At 37.5% G+C, this 20,832-nt stretch overlaps 1 protein-coding gene across 3 annotated transcripts in view; it reads right to left on the bottom strand.

Moving 5' to 3' along the window:
- LOC129723352 (SOX domain-containing protein dichaete) overlaps nt 1-20,832 on the bottom strand; it is a 189,475-nt gene that overhangs the window by 45,521 nt on the left and 123,122 nt on the right. For 2 of the 3 annotated variants that reach the window (XM_055677530.1, XM_055677529.1), the window contains exons 4-5: nt 17,427-17,621; nt 17,219-17,322 (exon numbers count right to left, since the gene is read on the bottom strand). In XM_055677530.1, coding sequence (XP_055533505.1) covers nt 17,219-17,322; nt 17,427-17,621 — 299 coding nt within the window. The remainder of the gene's footprint in view (nt 1-17,218; nt 17,323-17,426; nt 17,622-20,832) is intronic. The other variant, XM_055677531.1, reaches the window with a different exon arrangement.

The following is a 20,832-nucleotide window of genomic DNA, read 5'->3' as shown; positions in this document are numbered from 1 at the left end:
CATTCAAGTGTTATCTAAGCTAAAAGTTGCACAACAACCATATACGACTATTGACAACCATTGTGCGGTTTCTCCTTTTATCTTTTTCACGAGGTAATTGAAATATTCATTTAATTGTACACTTCGTGGCCTGATTAATGAGCTTGAGCTTGACGGCCGCACATTTCGTAGTTGCTTCACGTGATGGATCTAAGCTAGTGAAGTTACACAGGGAACCACGTATATAGCAACTTGGGATTAGTTTACCATTTACACGTCGTGGCCTGATTATTTGAATATTTCTTCTTCGTGCCTCGATAAGCTACATCTATTATATTATCAATATTTAACTCCCGGAATGGCGTTAGTTTTACATACAAACAATATACGCACGAAATCTGCAACATATTTTTTTCTGTGAAAGTATGAAATTGAGTCAACTAAATCTAAAATTGAGTAAATTCAGTTTCGTGTGTGAGAATGTCACACGCTCACAGAAATTCAACAACAATGCACAGTGGTACAGTAAGGCAATGTAGGCGGACACGAGTTTTTCGATGCGATTTTGTGGGTTTAGAGTAAATTTTTTTTCTAAGAACTTGTTTCTTATATTTAGTCTATTTTTTATGTGCAAATGAAAATTAGGGTGGTCCTGAAATCGACTAAATGAGAAAACTAACTTTTTATTTGCATAAATAAATGTATACATTCATCGGCACAGTTGTAGATCAACTAATTTTAAGCAACTTTCGGTATTTCTTCACAATATTTATACAATATTCGTTCTATCAAATGATACCAAAAAATATTATTTATGTTTGCCTTAAACGGAGACATCAATATATCAAAAGGGCCTATTTTTAAAATAGAAATAGTGAAAACTCTTCATCTGTATAATATATCGACAATGTTTTTGCGTCAAAATTGGCGTATTTTTGATTAAAGTTACCGAAGAAAACTTTGCTTTTAAATTTGAATTGAAAAAATAGAGCGAAAAGACTGTTTTTGGAAACCAAATTTCATGTCTACAAAAAAGTTTTTTTACAAAGTTACTTAGAATTAGTTGGTCTACAAGTTTGCCAAAGAATGTTTTATTTCGTTGATTTTAGGACCACCCTAATTTTCATTCGCACATGAATCGAGGACTATGTATAAGAAACAACTTTTTACAAAAACTATGGCTTTAAATCGCAAACCAAAATCGCAACGAAAAGCCTATGTCCGCCTAAATTGCCTTACTGTACCACTGTGCAATGAGTTTAGTTACCTTTTTCACCACAAGAGGGGGTGTTCCCTGTCTGTCTTCACGGGAATATATGGGAAATTCGAGAGTGAACTATATTGTTATTTTAAAATATTTGCTGGATGTCTAATGGGATGGATTTTTTTTTTTTTATAATGAGTATGTGTGTCCAATCACAAATGGTGACTTCTCAACACTGTTAGTAATTTGTAATTTTAATTGTTAGGATTTGTTTGCTTACGCAATTAGGACTTATCATTCGTAGGGATTTAAACCTACTTGTCAAGAAAGGAAAGTAAACTAACAACTAACTTAAATGCTAACTTATTGGCTATAAAGAGAGCTTATCGTAGCAATTGAGGATTGCAACGATTTTAATTCGAAACGAAAATTGTTAATAATTTTATTTGACATAGCTTCTAATGGTTCAACACCAGTAAGTCTATGTGATTCGAGTGTACCAAACCAAGGAGGACGCTTCAAAATCATTTTCAGAATTTTATTCTGAATCCTTTGAAGCGTTTTCTTCCTTGTTGAACAGCAACTTGACCAGATCGGTACAGCATAAAGCATTGCTGGTCTAAAAATTTGTTTGTAAATCAAAAGTTTGTTCTTTAAACAAAGTTTAGAATTTCTGTTAATGAGAGAATATAAACATCTCGTATATTTGATGCACTTGGCTTGTATACTCTCAATGTGCTCTTTGAAAATAAGTTTTACTAATGAGATGGATGAAAATTGAAATCATTCAACACAAGCTACTATAGGGCTCTAATGTACAAAATTCAGTGGTGATTTATTCAGCAGTTTGAAAATAAATAAAGTTTGCGACCGCTTTCCTTAACCACGCCTCTGAAATGCAGCAAAGTCAATGTCACAGAAACACGCTCCATACTCGAACAAAGAACAAATTTAGTTCACACGCCCTGGATTGCATAGTTGAACGCAAGATCAGTTCCAGTCGCTTAACAAGTCCAAATTTCGTCAAGCTTTTATTTTTCTTTTTTTTTTAAATAAGTGGGGTTGTTAGTAGTTTAGGTATTTAAAATAAATATTAGTATGAGTAATGTGTGTCCAATCACAAATGGTGATTTCTCAACGCTAAACGACGTAACCCCTGAAGGAGAGCTAGAATTCGACAAATATTTCATTCGTTAGGAAAACTCTAAAGTCAGCCTTGTGTGTCCTCAATTTGTTTAATCGAAAAATACATCAAATTAAAAATAGTTATAAATAGAAAAATAAATAGTAAAACTTGTTTTGAATCGTTCTTTTTGAATCAAACAGTTTGTAACATGCATATATGAATTTATGATTGATTCTTTCACTAAAATAACGTTTTATTGGAATCATTGGCAACATTCGTTCCCAAATTACAGACCGTACCGGACTTGGAGCCGAACCAGAACGAAACCAAACGAACTGCACCCCAAACGGACAGCAACAGAACAATAAACAATATCGCACGCTAGCCTGGAGGGCTAATGCGGTCTCGATCAACTAGATTATTAGTTGAAATAATTCGTTATCGATATTATTTTTGGCACATTTTGCATGTTGTAGGATAAGTACCAGATAAGTACACCGTGGCCCCAGTGCTGAGTTGAGAAAATTTCCAGCTCGAAAAGATCCTCGACCTGATCGGGATCGAACCCGACATCACAACCGTCTGGGAGAGCTAGCCGACCGACATCGCTACCCAAGCAGCACGCATTGTTGCAATGAAGCAAATACAACTCTCAATGCAGCATTTCAAGATTGTAATAAATCGCATCCGTTACTTTTATTCAACTTGTAAATAACCGAAAAAGCGCAGGAGGTGGAGCCTATATGCAACTAACAGTGCTATGTGAACCATCATCTGCATCGATAGCCGCTGCAGTATAGGAAGAAAAGAGAGGAGAAATAAAGTTGAGTTTGTTTACCTTTACTGTCATTACTCTTCGGTGATGGTGTCGCGAAATTTGATATAACTACATACATCATAAAAACCTCAAATATATCGAACTTTTTCACTACTTACGCTTCTGATAAGTATGTTATTCTACCTGCGATTCAAAATTTACCGTGAAAAAAATGTTTTTACTTCGATTTATTCACGCGCCTTTTATACAGTGTTGTAAAAGAAATTTTATTATTCAAACTCGCCAAATTATAAACAATGTTTTGGGAAACGATAGTTCAGAAAACCTTGCTCAGTGGATTTGCAGTGTTAATCATGCGGAATATGGAATAACAAAACCATATTTCCAACAATAATCATTTATCATTCGTTTATATTAGAGATGGCTGTTTACTGTGTGGTAATTTTAGCAAATATATGGTTCAACAAGATGTTGCTATACATTTTCATCACTAGTTTGCTTTCCTTAGAAGAAAACGTTTGTGAAACAACAACATTATCGTTATTTGAAAGCAGCATGAAATATGCAGTTGGAAATAGATTGCAGAAAACTATTGAGCAATTTCTACTTTTCAGTTACGAGAATGATACACGTAAATAACAAAATGTTGCTCAATTCTTTTATATTTCTTCAGAGTAACCGAAAAAGTTTCTTGCACCGTTAAAAACGTTATAAAACAACAAATATTGAGTAGTCTCATTTGAAAACATGTTGCAAGTGCTGCTTGGGTAATCACAGAACCACGAGGACCAGGCTCGTTCCGATTTTCAATCAGACCGGACAAGACCAAAATTCAGACCTAACTTTTCGTTCCGATATCGAGCACTTTAACACTTGCGTACCCGACCCTTCCTGAGCCGAAAAAATGAAAATTCTTTTACCAAGATATGAACCGATTTTGATCGAACTTTTTTCGAAAGATCACAAATTTATCATAGTTTTTAGGACAGTAGAAGACACTTCGAAATTTTCCGTTGTTCCGGATTTATCGAGGGGAACCGTGGGGTAAGAACTCTTCCAGAGACACAGGCTAGAATAAAAATGGTAGCGAAACCTTGCTTGCGACATATCAAACTTCGAGTTTTTGCAAAACAACACTATTGGCGATTGGTATTTGGCCGTATTAGGAGTTGCATTCAAATCTTTTATATTAAATTCAATTCACTCTCCCGTTTCGAAAATTTTCTCTTAGTGCCAAAAAGTCGGTTATTCCCAAAAAAAATTTTTTTTGAAAGAACAGATCTCGACGTATCATACATATCTAAGATATTTGGCATCAAAAATTTCATTAAAAAAGCAGGGCTGATGAGGGCTGGTCAAGTTGGTAAAAAAGTGACTTTAGTGACTATTTTTCGGAAAATAGTAACTTTAGTGACTTTTTTAAGAAAAAAGTGACTTTTGAGTGACCAAGTCACTAAAAAGTTGGTCACTAAAGACTTGGTCACTAAAGACTTGGTCACTAAAAGTGACCAAGTCACTAAAAAGTGACCAACTTGCAGCCCTGGACCATGTACTATTGGAACAAGTAATAATCGGACGGTGCAATATCCGAGAAATATAGCGGATGTTGTAGGACTTCCCATTTCAGCGTTTCTATGGAGTTTGCACTCTTTTGGCAGTATAAGGTCGAGCGTTGTCATGCAACAGAATCACTTTTTGTACCTCTGCTTGTATTGTGTCCCTCCACGCGTAGTGCTTGATTTACAGGGGATTTTTTTGTTTGGTTTTAGCTACCGCGACCAAAAATTAGATCTATTGTAGCATCCCCCAGCTTTTTATTACCTGATCAGAGTGAAAAATTACTATGAGAAGTAACTCTCAGCCCCTGATTCAGGTATGATCCCAATTAGGTATTAGGTGCCGTATAAACTGCACTACCTTATTAGGACAAGACAGCCAAATTTCGAAAGGCTGTAACAGTCCCTTTTCGAAAAACATTGCTCTTTTGTTGTAAAGTGCTGGACAAAAATAAATGTGCTGAAGACTCGATTTCTTTATTACAAAAACGACAGACATCGTTGTCAGCCTTTCCAATTATTTTCAGATGATATTTGGCTGAACAATGTCCTGTAATTAGGCCTATATAGGCGCATAGGTCTTTTTTAGATATAGCAAGAATTTAGTGTGTGTTTGATGCATGTGGCATCACAAACTGTTTTGATTGCCGGGAAGTGATAGTATTTTTCCAGTTTGAATCCATCATCATTTTTTTACAGTTTCTGAATTCCATTTTTTTGAAGCATGGAGAGATACCACAAAACGGTTCCGGTCCGATAAGCTGTTTAGAAGATCTTAGTCTGGCATAGATTAGGGGATAGTCAAAATTTTAATGAAATTTGAAATGCTGTAGCTTTGCCAAATGTTATTCGATTTTAATAGTTCGAACACTATTGAACTGGAAAACTTTTGAAGCTTCATTTCCTGACCTCAGATCTGGCCTAGGTCACCGGATGTAGGTAATATTCCCGAGTTTCGGTAGGCACGTCAAACCTGCTAATATTTGGATGGATTTGGTAATGGGTTATCTGATAAAAATGCTTATTTGCATCATTGGCATAGATGACAAAATAATTTGGTTCATCAAGATCCGGAATCGGCCAAGAACTCATCGAGAAATGGCTATTTTCATCCGGTAGTCTTCAGAGGAACCTTTGATAGGGGATATTTACGTTTTTGTACCAAATATAGCGTGTAACACCTCTATCTTCAGGATTTATAATCGAGCATCGTGAGTTCGAACCTTGTTAGAAACAGGCCATTTTCGATTACACAGTGCAACAATTTTTTGCCTTAGCTTCTATGTATGATTTTAAATGAAGTTTAATGCGAAAATAAATTTCCCCGAATTTTAACAAATTCAACTTAAGGGGCAACAATGGCGCCGTTTTGAATTTTTGAGAAAGCGGAAATTTTCGATATATTTTCGACGTCATTTTGTTTTGAAACCAAATAGCAAAATTCTAAGAGTTTGTCCACATATTAGCATTTTCTTACCCATCTTTTGAAGAAACAGATCTTGAATCGCACAAAAACTGAGCTCAAAACGGTGATTCTACGAAACCGGTTTTGGCATGGTTTTAGTATATTTTACTAAGCAAAATAATATCGAGTATGTAGAGCATTATGGTAATGCGCTTATATCTAAAAGTAATCAAATTGTATCTTATATTGAGTGAAAAATCTCAGAAATCGATTGGTAGGTCTGATCTACGTGAAATGTCAGCAAAATGTCGATTTTGCCCCATTTCCTACAATACTAAAATAGGTTTATCTCGACGTTGAATAAGCTTATTTGAAATCTGTTTAATCTAATATAAAGAGAGTAAGAGATACTCAAAGATACAATAACAATTTGTCTCCTTATGATCCTCCCCTTCTTGCGGGGAGGGGAATCCAGAATGCCATTTTTAAATTTAGGATGGTGTCTTCCGGTTACTGGACATCAGTCGAAAATTACCGAATACCACCTAATATGAATATTTTCGCAATAAGGATGCTACCCAGAAACCTTAAAATGACACCAGATGAACCGGACGTCATTTCATTGAATTTCGAAATGGTGTGTAAATTTGATTTTCGTTCTCTAGGCATCATTCTGATTCCGGAAATATTGGGTGGTAGTCGGGCATTTTTGGTTCTCTTCCAGCAAAGGAAGTCGCCATTTTAGAATAAAAAATGGCCTCTGTGAACGTTTACACGTCACTAGACATCATCCTTATTCTGAAAATGCACATAAGACGTATCAATTGTAATTGTACCAATAATATTGTCAAATATTCATAAAATTCTTTGTTTTTTTGAAACATATCTCCTGAAAACTGGATTTTCGAGAATGATACAGTTCTTTCGATGTACTGTTGATATTATTTTCAAAGTAGAGAAGCTGCTTAATCTTTTGGTGCTAAAATTATCAAAATCGGTTGAAAATTGTCAAAGTTACAAGAATTTCAATTTGTGGGTACCCGGGTACCTCGTCAGGCATGTGAGGGTTGTTTTTTTGTCGAGCACATAACATCTAAGAATAATGTCAAGTTGTAATAAAAAACAAATTTCCAGGGCGAATTCTACTATTTTTTCTAGGGCTCAAAAGTTTTGTGTATTTCAAAAAAGTACCCATGCAAAATTTGAGCTCAATCGGACCCCAGTAACACGTGTCTCAAAGCGGTCAAAGTTTCATTTTTCGAATGATGACAAGAAGTACAGAGAAAAAGTTTTTTTCATGCTAAATGTTCTGACGTCGTTTTTAAAAGGCGAAGCCTTGGTGCTACGTACCGATAAGCAACTTGACCTTCTGTTTGTTATACACAGACTTCGCAGCCAACTGTTAATTGTACAGGACACAATTGCGGGGCTAGTAAATGTCTAAGTGCCAGAAAATCAAATAACAGCAGATCTCGGCGTTTCATACATTTCTAAGACATTAGACCCTGGGATCTGCGTAGTCGCATGGTTATAGCATAGACTAACAGACATAACACTTCGAACAAATTTTCAATAAAATCATCGTTCGGATGATTCCAGTACTATACGTTAGTAACACTAGCACCATATACTGCCGTGTTCGCGCTGCGTCATGTATTTCGACATCAGCGCTAGCGTTACTGCATGTGTCAAATGGGGAACCACAAAATATGTATGAGATTGCAGGACAGCGCCACAGGCGGTGTTATCGTGCGGTTAAAAATTCGATTAAAAATTTGAAATGATCGTTTTTTGTGGCGATGGAGCTAGGTTCTAGTGCTACGTCTGTTAGTCTGTAGTTATAGAGTCCGCTTTGTCAAGCGAATGATCGTGGGCTCGAATCTTAGTATCGATGTCAAGAAGGACATTGGGCATGGGTTTATTATCAGGCTTCTCCACATTTACACTCCTTCATTTACACTGAATTCTATAATCCGTTGGTATAACTGGCTAGAAGGCCGCCCAGCGAGACTTCTCTAGGGAATTAAAATTGGCGATATTTGGCAGGAGAAACGAGTCTCGGTATAGTAAAATAGTGGTAATAATAGCGTATTTTAAAAGGGAGGGTAAAGGGAGGATAGATGATAAGCATGCCATTTCTCAATAGCGATGTTGCTAATAAGGAAGTGAGGGATACAACAACATCCCTGTCACGAATATCATTCCCATACATTTTGCTTGAAACCGTTTTTATCTGGCTCTCTGGCTCGATTATACGTCAAAAGGCTGTCAATGCTTGCGAAACAGCCGATTAAGCTCCGTCCATGCGAGATCATCTGTTGCTGCAAGTGGTGTATAGAAATGCAAAAAGCGAAGAACGTTTGTTTGGGTCTCCTATGAAAGGCAGAAAATCAAAAGGGAGAATCACGAACGGCAGAATCACGAAAAGCAGAATTACGAAAAGCAGAATAACGAATGGCAGAATCACAAAGAGCACGAAAGGCAGAATCAAAAAATGGTCTATTTTCTTTTTAACAACACACACTCGCGGCCTTCGGCCGACTCTATTGTCTAAGTGTATGCTGTCCTCACTCGCTACCGCTCGGGCTTTGTGCCGCCTCGGTCTCCTGCCCTCGATTATGCGTCTTCGCCGCATGAATTGTTTTATGTTAATTATAACCAACAAGCCATTGAGACTAGTATAAGTTATACCTAACATCGAAAAATTACTCTCCGGAATGCCGTGAGAGTATTTAGAACCTGAGTCAAACCAGTTTGCGCGTTATCTAATAATTAGGCTTGATTTGCACCTCCCATCAAAACTGGTCTTTGCTTGTAACCAGTTATTATGTCTGGTTACCGAATAATATTAAATAATAAATGTAGAGTAGCAACTTTGATACCGTGACCAGGATTCGCACCAATTTACCATCACGCACTTGGCTATCGTAAGTCAGGTTTTGCAACCAGTGATTCTGCCTTTCGTGCCCTTCGAAATTCTGCCTTTTGAAATATTCTGCCTTGTGTGTTCGGTCAGAGTTCTGCCTTGCATGATTCTGCCTTTCCTGCTTCTGCCTTTCGTGATTCTGCCTTCTGGGGCGAACCCGTTTGTTTTGTTTTGAACATTGTACGCATTTTACATTCGAGTAAAATTCATTCGATAACATTCGGTAACATTCGATATAGTTAGAAGCCCACAAAAAATCCGTGCAGTGACACTTACGGTACAATGAACGGAGCTTAGGACCATATTTTCATTACTAGCGCCATCATCGTCGGTGGCGGCTTCAGAAAACAGTAGCCATGCCATAGCACAGTGGTCAAAACTAGAAAAGTCGTGATCGTTTTAGATTTGACTGTGAAATGATGATTTTATGTACCCAGTGTCTTCAGCAAGTTTATTCCATATAACAAGGCCTTTCTTTTGGCGTTTTCAGGCGTAGTAGTGAGATATAAAAACTATTTTCTCTAATTTTCAAAATACCAGATTGCTTTCTTGTAGGAGTTGTAGGAAAACCTCCAAGAAAAAGAATTGCTGAACACTGTGATCTTCCATCTGTACGTCTGATATGACGAAATAGAGTTTTACGAGGAACACTTCTCAAAATTAGGTTTTCGTTCATAATTTTTTCTGTAATCGTCGAAATAATGCAAGATGTTCTAAGATTTTGTTCATTCTGCTAAACTTCGCATTTTTGTAGAATATATTGGTTTGATATTTTTATATGTTGTAAAGATATTTCTAGTTTTTTGCAGAAAATAGCCATATTTTGAGTCCATATTTCTCCGAATGTTGCAGATTGTTTACTTGCATATATAATCCAGTATTTTAAACACAGGACTTGAAGTAAATGTAATGAAGCGTTGGGCAGCCATCCTTCAAGCTGTTGCTTCTGGTAAAAAGTTGAACACAGAAAAAATCGATAGATATTGCACCGTGAATACTAATTCACGGTGCACAGATTGCTGACCACTTTTTGGTTCCGATAGGACAGTTTTCGGAAGAAGCACAGGAAGTATTGAACAAAATAATACGGGAAACACGTGAACATAAAGAAAGGGGAAAATATGCTCAATTTCAAATCCTTATAAGTCGGTCAGTTGTCAACGGATTTTCTTCGTTCTTGCAGCAAACGATCGGAAAGTCATCTACTCCTCCGGCCAAATACAGAAAATTGTAATTTGATATTGTGAACTATTGTACTATTAAATAACCACAGGAGGGTTGTGTGCAAAGCCAGGATCGCAAGGTTGAAGTAGAACACTTCTATAAGAAAGATAACCCGGCTGCTTGCGTGTCAGTCATTTTTTCTAGTAAACAAACGTGACTTATCAGATCAATCGAATTTTGTGCTTCAACAAGGATTGACCATTTTCAATAATATAGTAAGTTGCTTGGGTTGAAAATTTTTAAATTTTTGTTATGCGAAAAAAAAATTTTTGCAGATAATGAAAATTTTTCGGATGTCGTGCTCATGACTGAAGGAAAAGATAATTCAGTACGTTCTGAGACACGGAGATAGAGTAAAATTTATAACTTTTACTAATTTAAATATGTAAATTAACTCAAGAGAAAATATTAACTCTTCAATCATCAGGTTTTTATTTGGTCGGCGTGCGACCAGACCGAACCAAGCGCCATTTTTTTGAAAATTGAGTTTTTAACACTAGTGGATGTTAAAACAGATAATCTATCTTTTATGAAAAAACGAAGTCATTTGAACAGTTTATAATGGTATTATAACAACATTTCTCTGCAGCAGCTTGCAGGAAGCATCCGGGATGGTTAAACTTTGATCGCCGATTACTCGAAATAATGTTTTTGGCGCTTGGTTCGGTCTGGTCGCACGCCGACCATTTCATCCTGAAAAGGGCAATTTGTTGTTCAATTCAATATCGGATAAGATGCCAATCACATCTTGGCGTTATCACTGACAGTGCGAATAAAGTATTCCTTGTGATAAAAAAAACAGTAAAAAGCTGATTTAACACTCAAAAACGGCTCACATGTTGTCAAAATGTGTCATCTTTTCATCGAATGCATTTATTAGTGCCCGCTATCGCACAGAGACTGCATTTCACTAAAGTGCCTCACTGCATCAGCTGCTATCGATGCTGATACCCGCTGCAACTACTACGCTATCGCATAGCCATGCCACAGTTGTGGCCGCTATACGCTGCCATCGGTATCCGCTGCCCCTGCATCAGCTGGCCCAGCTGCTATCGATGCTGAGATCCGCTGCAACTAGTGCGCCATCCATTGCTATGCCACAGCTGTGGCCGCTATCCGCTATCGCTGGTATCCACTGCACTGCTACTGCTGTTGCTAAGGAAGGATCGCTGTTGTCGCTGTTTAGCACTATTATGAGCGGCTCCGGCTGAAACAGGCTCTTATATAGGCCAAATATCATGTTTCAAATTGCAAGGTATATTATTCTGTCGACCGTGCTTGGGAAGCAATCATATAACGACCAATCAGAGGTCGAGTTTTTCGTTTTGACAAGGCTTGACTATTTTCAATAGTACGATAGTTTGAATAATAAAATTACAATTAGCTTCATTTGAAAAGAATCTTAGAAGATTTTCCAATCTATTGCTGCAAGAACGAAGGAAATCCATCGATTACAAACCGATTTATTAACATTTGTAATTGGACATATTTTTCATTTTTTCGGTTCTAGATTTTAATTTCACATCCCTATGTAGCCGACCTTCCTGAGAGAAGTATTCTACTTCAAAACTGTCACGTTGAAAGTCACGTTGAAATGCAAATTTTGACCTCTGATTGATTGCTTAATGCTTGCTTTCCCTAACACGGTCGGCAGAATGTTATTAGGGAATATTATTATAAGTCACCGGAAATGTGCTCATCAGGCTATACAGGGTGCATGCACTGCATACTAGATCAACGCTTGAAACGTTTCCGTTAAACAGTGGATCAGAAAATTGTGAATCTTACAACACCAAAATGTAGGTGCAGCTTATTGCTTTTAATGTTAAATAGCCGCTAAACTAAAAGAGTTAGATGCTTGGTGTCAAAGAACAACTTTTAGAGTAGAATTCAATGTTTAATTGGTTAACAACAAAACCCATGTTTATCACACATTTCAGAGACAAATTTGCAGTTCCAACCCGATCAGAAAGACAAAACAAAAATGTAACCGAGGCTGTAAGTTTGTTATGTGAAAAACCCTTCAGGTTGTGTTTTAATTTTGATCCCGTTAGGTGTTAAAATAACAGAAATCATAACAAAAAATATTCTACTAATATGAAACTCATATCAAACTTTGTTACTAACGTATCAGCTTTCTAACAAAATTAGATAGCACATAGAACAGTATAATAACAACCATTGCTATAAACAACAGATTTTGATAGAGACGAAAAAAAATATTAGATTTGTTTCAGAACAACTCCATTTCATGATTTGTTATTATAACTCATTCAGATTCAATTTTGTTATCCAAAGCAAATGACAAAATACAAAAGCGTATCAAAATATGTAATTTTCATCTCCCGTTGATAGAATTTTGTAAGTTTTTAGTTATACTCTTCTGATCGGGAAGGCAACCAACAGAATTGAGCAAGCTTTTATACTTCTTGTGAAAAGGAGGGCTGGTGTGCAGAGAAGCGGCACCATCATTACGAAGTCGCACATGCTTCTCGGTTTTGCGGACGATATCGACATCATTGGTATCAACCGTAGAGCTGTGGAAGAGGCCTTCGGACCTCTCAGGAGGGAAGCTGCGAAATTAGGGCTTGTCATAAACTCTGCCAAAACGAAATACATGGTGGCTGGCAGAGTGCGTGGTAGTCCGTCGGAGGTTGGTGCTGCGGTGGTGCTAGATGGGGAAACATTTGAAGTAGTCGACGAATTTATTTACCTGGGAACATTAGTGACATGTGACAACGAGGTTAGCCGTGAGATAAAGAGGCGGATAGCAGCCGCAAGTAGGGCCTTTTACGGACTACGTAACCAGCTAAGGTCCCGCAGTCTGCAAATCCGTACTAAACTTGCACTCTATAAAACACTGTTTCTTCCGGTGGCTCTCTACGGCCATGAATCATGGACGCTGAAAGAGGCTGATCGGCGAGCTCTTGGTGTTTTTGAGCGTAGGATTTTGCGTTCAATCGTTGGCGGCAAACTAGAAAATGGTGTTTGGCGCAGACGTATGAACCATGAAGTGTACCAGGCATACAAATCGGCGGAAATAGCCAAGCGGATAAAACACGGCAGGCTTCAGTGGGCTGGGCATGTAGCGAGAATGCCGGATGAGCGTCAAGCGAAGGCAATATTTAGCAGGAATCCCGATAGTTAGGGGCGATTGGAGGATAGCAGCCCAAGACCGAGGGACATGGCGACGTATTCTGGATTCGGCACTGGATCGATAATCGGTCTGTCGCCTTAAAAGTAAAAGTAAGTAATTATACTTCTTGTGCTAGACCTTGTTAAAGGCAAACATAACCGAAAACTGGAAAAGTGAATAACTCTGCAGTAGTTGAATTTTGACCATATGCGTAAAAGGATTTTTTTTTTTCATCAAATAGGGTCCTCTATCATCCCATAAATTTTTAAGAGAGCCACCCAACACCCTTTTATGACATTGTACATTTTTTACAAGACGCCACTAGCTACCTGCAGTTTATTCTCGAAGAGTTTTTCTGTACAAAGTTCTGAGTCAACTGATTCACTAAATAAAGCCTACGTTGAAATGTATATGCTGTTTTAAAAAATTACTTTCCACTCTGCCTCCCGCAAAAAGTACTCAGATTGATTGGTTGTCTATTGTCACGAAACTGAGCAATTTTCATTAGCCGTGTCATTTTTTTAGATCAGTTGTAACCTTATTTATACGATTGGAATGATTCAAATTCACAAATGTTACTCAAAATAATAATAGTCTTTTTCGATGCATTAAGCAAAATGATCCTTATTTATATTAATGTTACATTTTGCGGGCCCAATTGTGGGTCAGTTCATACTTTGGCTATCTTTATTACTTTTGCATGATACTACATCAGGACTGAATAAAACAACTTATTATTAATATCTACCTTCAACAACAATAAAATAACTTTTGTGATGGATGTTGACGATTTTATAAATGATTTTGAATACCGAAAGTTTTGTAGTTGTTTATTTTTTCGATTTTACATATATTTATTTTTGAACACTCACGTTGACTGACTCATAATCGTAGAGGCACTGTAGGGGTACTGGGGGTAAGCCCGGCCGCCTAAGGAAAATGATTCTTCAGTAGCACTTGATGGCGAATATTGTTATATTTCTTTCACAGAATCGTTGCCCAGATTGTTTTTTACAAGATATGAAGATTTCCAGTACTTTCAAACTGTTATTTTACCAGGAATAGGGAAGTTTTGAAACTAAGATAAAAACGACGTTTAGCAATCAGTGCGGGTGAAACCGGCACCCCTTGGGAGTAACACCGGCACCTAAGTTTATTCATGAATTAACTCGAATTAACTGAACCAATTTGAATTCGGCAACCGCCGAATGAGAGATCTTACATTTCTGTATGTTACTGTTGAATTTAGTTGTTGTCGGTTAGCTGGTTAAGGGCAGATTGCCGGAACAAAATCCGGTAAACATTATGAATAAGCAATGAAAGAGTTTGATACTCGGCAAGCCTATCATGTGGCACTTGAAATCATATTATTACCTAGTTTTATTGAAGCCAGGATCAAATTGACCACACCGGAGCCTATTTCAAATACCACCGGGAAAGCCGTCAGTTTTGTGACTTGATTCAGTACATTTGGCACCTCTAATAACCCTTGGAATCATTCATAAATCACAGAAGAGCTTGAGTGCATGGTTCTAAGTCGATTAATTAATTTATTTATCAGCGAGACATCAGTAATAGATGAGAAATATGTGTCAGTAACATCCAACTAGCCTCAGACCATGTCGGGCTTACCCCACTCACTGGGTGACGGTGTTACCCCGACAGCACACATTTTTTTTTAAAAGGAGTATTTCTACAAAATTATCGCTTCAATTTACCTCGGATCAAATTTCTGTGATTGCTAACAATACAGGCAATAAATTGTAGAGCAACGAAAAATTATTTTAGTCTTTTCAAATGAATAAAAGCTTAAGTTCCACTCAAGAAAAATTACATCCGTTTACGCATCAGCTGCAGTAGCGTATGTTTTGTCTATTATTTTGACGTTTGACGTTTCACGGTGCCTTCGATGTGTCTTAAAATGTCTAAAATATTGAATACCAACACTTCACATATTCCAAAACACAGTTAATTAGCGTTTTCTAGTAAAATCCCAGGGGTGACGGTCTTACCCTCAGTGACGGGCTTACCCCCAGTACCCCTATATCATCTTGCTTGATAATAAGAAGTAAATACACGGAAAATGATAAAATAGATATAATAAGCGAGATTTCAAAATTAACTCTCTAACAGTAGGGAATGAAACCTATTATAATTGACGAGTTGACTAAAGATGGGACATTAGTATACGAATCTTTTTGGTAACTTTATTAATTCAAGCTATTACCATCGAAAGTAACTATTAGAATCAAGCTGAACTTCTGATTTATTACATTAAAATTTGAAATTTCGAACTAATTTCAATTTGCCAGAATCTATTCTAATCACCAAAAAGCTTACTTAAGCAGTCGCGAATTTTACTCTTGTTGGAAAAACTGATCCCAAATAAGCTTGCGGGTTTTTCAACTATACTTCTAACTAGTAATCCTTATTTTCAAAAATCGGTGAAACAATGGTTTGGTAACACGGTTTTACACAGTTCGAACTACTGAAAAGTTTTCTAATAATCGAATTTTGTTCTAAGTTTCATTGTAAACAAAGAAGACTTTTGGATAGTAATAAAACCATATATTATAGAGAAAAGTGTACTTAATAATATGTTATGTAAAAATTGAGTGACCCTCATATAAATGCTGTAAAAATGTAGTAAATTACAGGTTTCTTCGGCAGCTGAAAAAAGTAAGTTTTTCGACAATAATTTTATGATCACAATCAATTGTGCTTGCATGAATTACAGTTATGGCTAAGTGATATAAGCAAATTTATTATCGAGAAATTATGAAAAAAATCAACACATTATTTCCTTCAAAGTTTTTTTTTTTTCAACTGATCAAAATTGGCGACCCTAGAATCATCCGTTCCCTACCAACATTCTCCAAAAATAAACGGCTCATTTCTGGAATGGAGATGGCTTGTAGAATTCAAAAATGAACTTAAATCAACTAATATTTTTTTCATTGAGAGACCACATCATATCTTAACGTTCCAATCAGGTTTAAGCCATTTGGGGCAATGCATTCGACATATTTTTCGCAAAACAAACCCGAACAAGTTTTTTTTCGCTTATTCTGCCTTCCCGTTTAGTTTCTTCACCGCTACGGATCTTCGCGACTTGTGAATGAAACGTGTGGAGTGCTAAACAATGACAAATCACCTCTAATTCCAACCCATGACAGCCGTTCGGCAGTTACGCCGATTTAGACTCCTGCGCCCGGTAGACACACCAGATGACAAATCTTTTCGCACCCGCGAGACAAGCCGGGCCAAGATCGAGATCTAACTTACGGAGGCTGTCGGCGTCATCGCTGTCGCCACTAGCAGCAGCAGCAGCAGCATACCGGTAGCAAAAACCCCTTCGGGTTATCTGATCGTCAAACGTGGAGACGAAGCGGGTTAAAAGTGATTTGGTGTTTTTCAGGAATTGTGTTTCCGTCAACCAGATGGATAGATTTGAAGAAATGAGAAGAAAAAAAATTAGAAGCATTTTCGTTGAGGCAAGCCCAATTATGCTCTTGAGACAAAACTCTCGATCTATTGTGTGTGCAAACATTGAAGGCGCTTCAAGTGTCAAGAGTTTGAGAGTCTGTTGAGCTGACAATTCAATTTAGGATCTAGATTATCTGCCACTCTCGGAGGATTGGCTGCTTCTCGTCGTTGTCGTCGTCGATTGCTTTCGTTTCGATTGCAAGAGGATGACGATGAAGACGACGATGAAGACGACGAGTGGCGTGAGAAAATCTGGCCCATCGGAAGGCGGAACAGGCTCGGAAGGTGGAACGAAACAAATCGTTTTAGGAAATTGTGAAACTGCTTCTGTGCTTATGTGGGATTGACATTTTATTACGGTGCGGAGAAGTAAATGGAGTCAAGATAATTGCACTTACCTGGGTCGTGGGAGGACTAGCCTGTGACAGATGACTTCCTAAGTGGTAGGGAGCACCGGGGGCAAAGTAGCTGGGTGTGATGCCTGCAAAATCGACGAAAGAAGCTTGAATCGTGATTTTATGAGTCACGGGGAAAAATTGTTCTTCGCTGTTCTGTTAGTGTAAAGCCCAATTTGTTGGGTGATGGCAAAATTTTTCAAACACTAACCTGCTCGTAGTGCGTCGACCGGTACGGAGGGATACGTCATCGGATAGGGATAGCCGTCGCGTCGGATTGGTTTCGGTTTCCTCCTCGGTCGGTACTTGTAGTCCGGGTGCTCCTTCATGTGCATCGCTCTGAGCCTTTTCGCTTCGTCGATGAATGGTCGTTTTTCGTCCTCGGTCAGCAGCTTCCATTCGGCTCCTGGATGGAATAGATTGGACAAAAAAAAGAAACAGAGTCACGGTATTAAAACAAATTTCTGTTTTGTGAAAATGGATACAATAGTCAGCACGGGCAAAAGAGGGCATTCTGTTTCTGTTTATTTCAGCAACTATTTTCCTTCGATTTTTGTTTCCTTTCCAGAATGGAAATAAAATGGAAATGAGAAATAGAACTGTTCTTTTTTCTCTCTCTCGCTCCATCGGTGAAGGCCGCTCTTTAGTTGCTAGCCGCATTGTTCTCCGCTTTGTTGGTGGTTCTTTCTTCGAGTCCGAACAACACAAATTCTCCGGTCCATGAAAACATCCGGAAGCTCGAGCTGAATTCCGCACAGAGGCATCCCCGGCGTACAACTAAACAACATGTCGTTTTTCTTGCTTGTTTTTTCTCCCACATTTTGTACCCATTTTGTAAATTACAATTCGCTGACTTGCAACTTCAATTCAACATCGGGGGCTTCCAGCTCGCTTGGCAGGATAACCAGCCGAACTCCGGCTGTGCGATGAATTTCCCCTTCTTCCGACCCGCGGCATTGCTGCAACAGACTGACTGAGGCCAGAAGAGACAATGTGGCGATGGGAACGTCAATGATGGGTTTTAACGATTCGAATCATCCGACCAGCAGCAGCCGGTTTGTTGCTACTGGTGCTGCAACCGGCTGACATTACAGGCTGAGAAGCGAGTGACAGGAGGCTACCCCCCGCCATCCTCACTAGAGTAAGTTTTTGTTGGATGCATAGCAACGTGAAATATGAGAGTTGACATTCGTGCGCAGTAGAAATTTAGTCAATTTTTCATTACTGTAAAGTGTAACAACCGATGGATAACGCTTGAAGCAAACCACTAATGACCGAGTAATTTTGGATGATTCAAGCTACTTTTTTTTAGTTAAATTTTCCTAACGACATTACTAAACGCAATTCAAACAGAGTGTTTTAGTCTATTTGATCAACTCATTGAAACTTTAAACCCTACTATTTTATCTTATTGAACAGTAAAGTATCTCTTTTCTTTCTATTTACGTACAAAATCTACATGTTTCAGGCAAAATTCATGTGGAAATAATTGCAGTAACTTATGCAGATCTGCGGTTTGCTCATTTGTCATCCGATATTTCTTTGCTAGTCGCAGCAATGGAAGCGGTTCAATATCAAAATTAAATAGAATTTATTCATTTTTAAACTACATACAGTTTGTTTTAATGAAAACCACTAAAGTTAGTTACTTAAACAAAACTAATTACGCTTATACTTACAGATCAACCACATTAGATAATAACGCTGGTTAACACAGGAGTGGCCTTAATGTTCTTACTGGAAAAAATGTATGATTATAGCTTTTTAACCATTCCTATGAATTTTAATGCACCTGGCCACCAACATTTTTTTATAGATTTAAATGAGTTTTCTCTTAAACAAAACGTTGAATTTGACACAATGACACAGACATGTGTGCAAACCGTGTGAAGCACATTTTTCTTTTTCTATTGAATTGAAACTTAAAAATGATGCTTAGAGTTTTAGTTTTACCCATTTCAATTTTTAATTCTATTGCCCAAACTTTCGTTTAATAATTTTATAGTCTATTTAGACTATTTGTAATAGTTTTTACAGAATGTTGAGCTAAAACTTTTCAGTTTTTTCATCTAATATAAAAATGTGGAATTCACTATCGCAGTTGATCTGGAATCGTGCTGATGCCCAGAGACTGGGAATCAACTCCAGACACTATTTTGAATTCCAAGTTACGACTTCCAATTCTTAAAATCCAGCCTAAAATATCTCAATACCATCTAACAACGGGATTTCCTTCATCAAAATAATGCGCAGAAGACAAAAATCCACTTCAAACACCATTTTGAATTTCAGTATGGTGACTCACAGTGTTTCAGAAACAGCTTAAAACTGTCAATTACTCTTTTTTATGGGTATTTCCGAACCCAGGATGATGCTCAGAAGTCGAAACTCGACCTCGACGCCATTTGGAAAGATGGTGATATTCAATTTCTGGAAACACGCTGCGCAGCCTCAAAGTTAAAAAGTCCGCTTTGACAAGCGATTGGTCATGAGTTCGAATCTTGTTATCAGTACTGAACGTCCATAACTTTTTTGATTTTCATTTTACCATCACAAAATTTTGACAGATAGTAATAAATATTGTCGTCTTCATTGTGTAAAAAAAATTAGATTTTTAAAAAAGGTACTTTTTGAGATATTTTAGATTTTGTGACAATTTGGAATATTTGGCCCAGAAAAACAATATATTTACATTGTATATTTTTTTTTAGAATCGTAATTTTATTATCTACAACTTTGCTGAAGACACCATTTCAATCAAGCAAGTCGTTTTTCTGATACAAAACTATTCATTCATCAGTCACATTTTTGGGTAGACCGTTTTGAAACAGCAGTCGTGGGTCTATATAAATGATAGTATGGAATGACCTCTTTATCAACTGGAAACAACTGTGCAAAGTTTCAGCGAAATCGGAAATGGTCGATTAGAATAGATTTGCGAAGTAGCGTAGAGCTCAGTATTATTTTACGTTCATTAATTCACCTGACTACATCCGTCTAACTACATAAACATGAACAAACTACTACTAAGGCGGCATCCATAAATTACGTAACGCTCATAGTGGGGGGGACATCCTTGAGCGTTACGATTTGTTTCACAGGAGAGAGGAAAGGTGAGTTCAGCGTTACGTAACGTAAAATCACTGGAGAAACTCTCTAAAAAAGAGCATCATAATCACAGCGTTACGTATTTTTTATGGGGGTAGGCGTTACGTTTCGTTACTTGTGCGGGGTTGGGGATCCAACAATTGTTTTTTGCGTTACGTAATTTATGGATGTCGCCTTATTACAATTACACTACAAGCAACCTAGTTAAAAAGTTTCTGACTGGTTTTGTAAGTTCACAGGATTGAGAGAAATCGAATAAATGGTACCTAAATATTGTTGAATCCTCTACAAAGAGCTAAGACAGGTTTTTCAATAGTCTAATTTCGTCTAATGTTAAGTCGTAGAAAGTCCCTAGATCTTGAGGATATTACCGGTATATTTAAATTTATTTTATCTTGAAGATTGGGAGAGTCAATTTTACCAAGCAACAACTTGAAAGCAAACAGCGTTCTAGCTGATTTTCGCCGACACTGTAGAGTTTCCATATCAGGAAAACGGCTTCGATCCTC

This window comes from Wyeomyia smithii, chromosome 2 (assembly GCF_029784165.1).
Source record: "Wyeomyia smithii strain HCP4-BCI-WySm-NY-G18 chromosome 2, ASM2978416v1, whole genome shotgun sequence".
NCBI classification, from domain to species: Eukaryota; Metazoa; Arthropoda; class Insecta; order Diptera; family Culicidae; genus Wyeomyia; species Wyeomyia smithii.
This window is presented reverse-complemented; position numbering and strand designations above follow the sequence as displayed.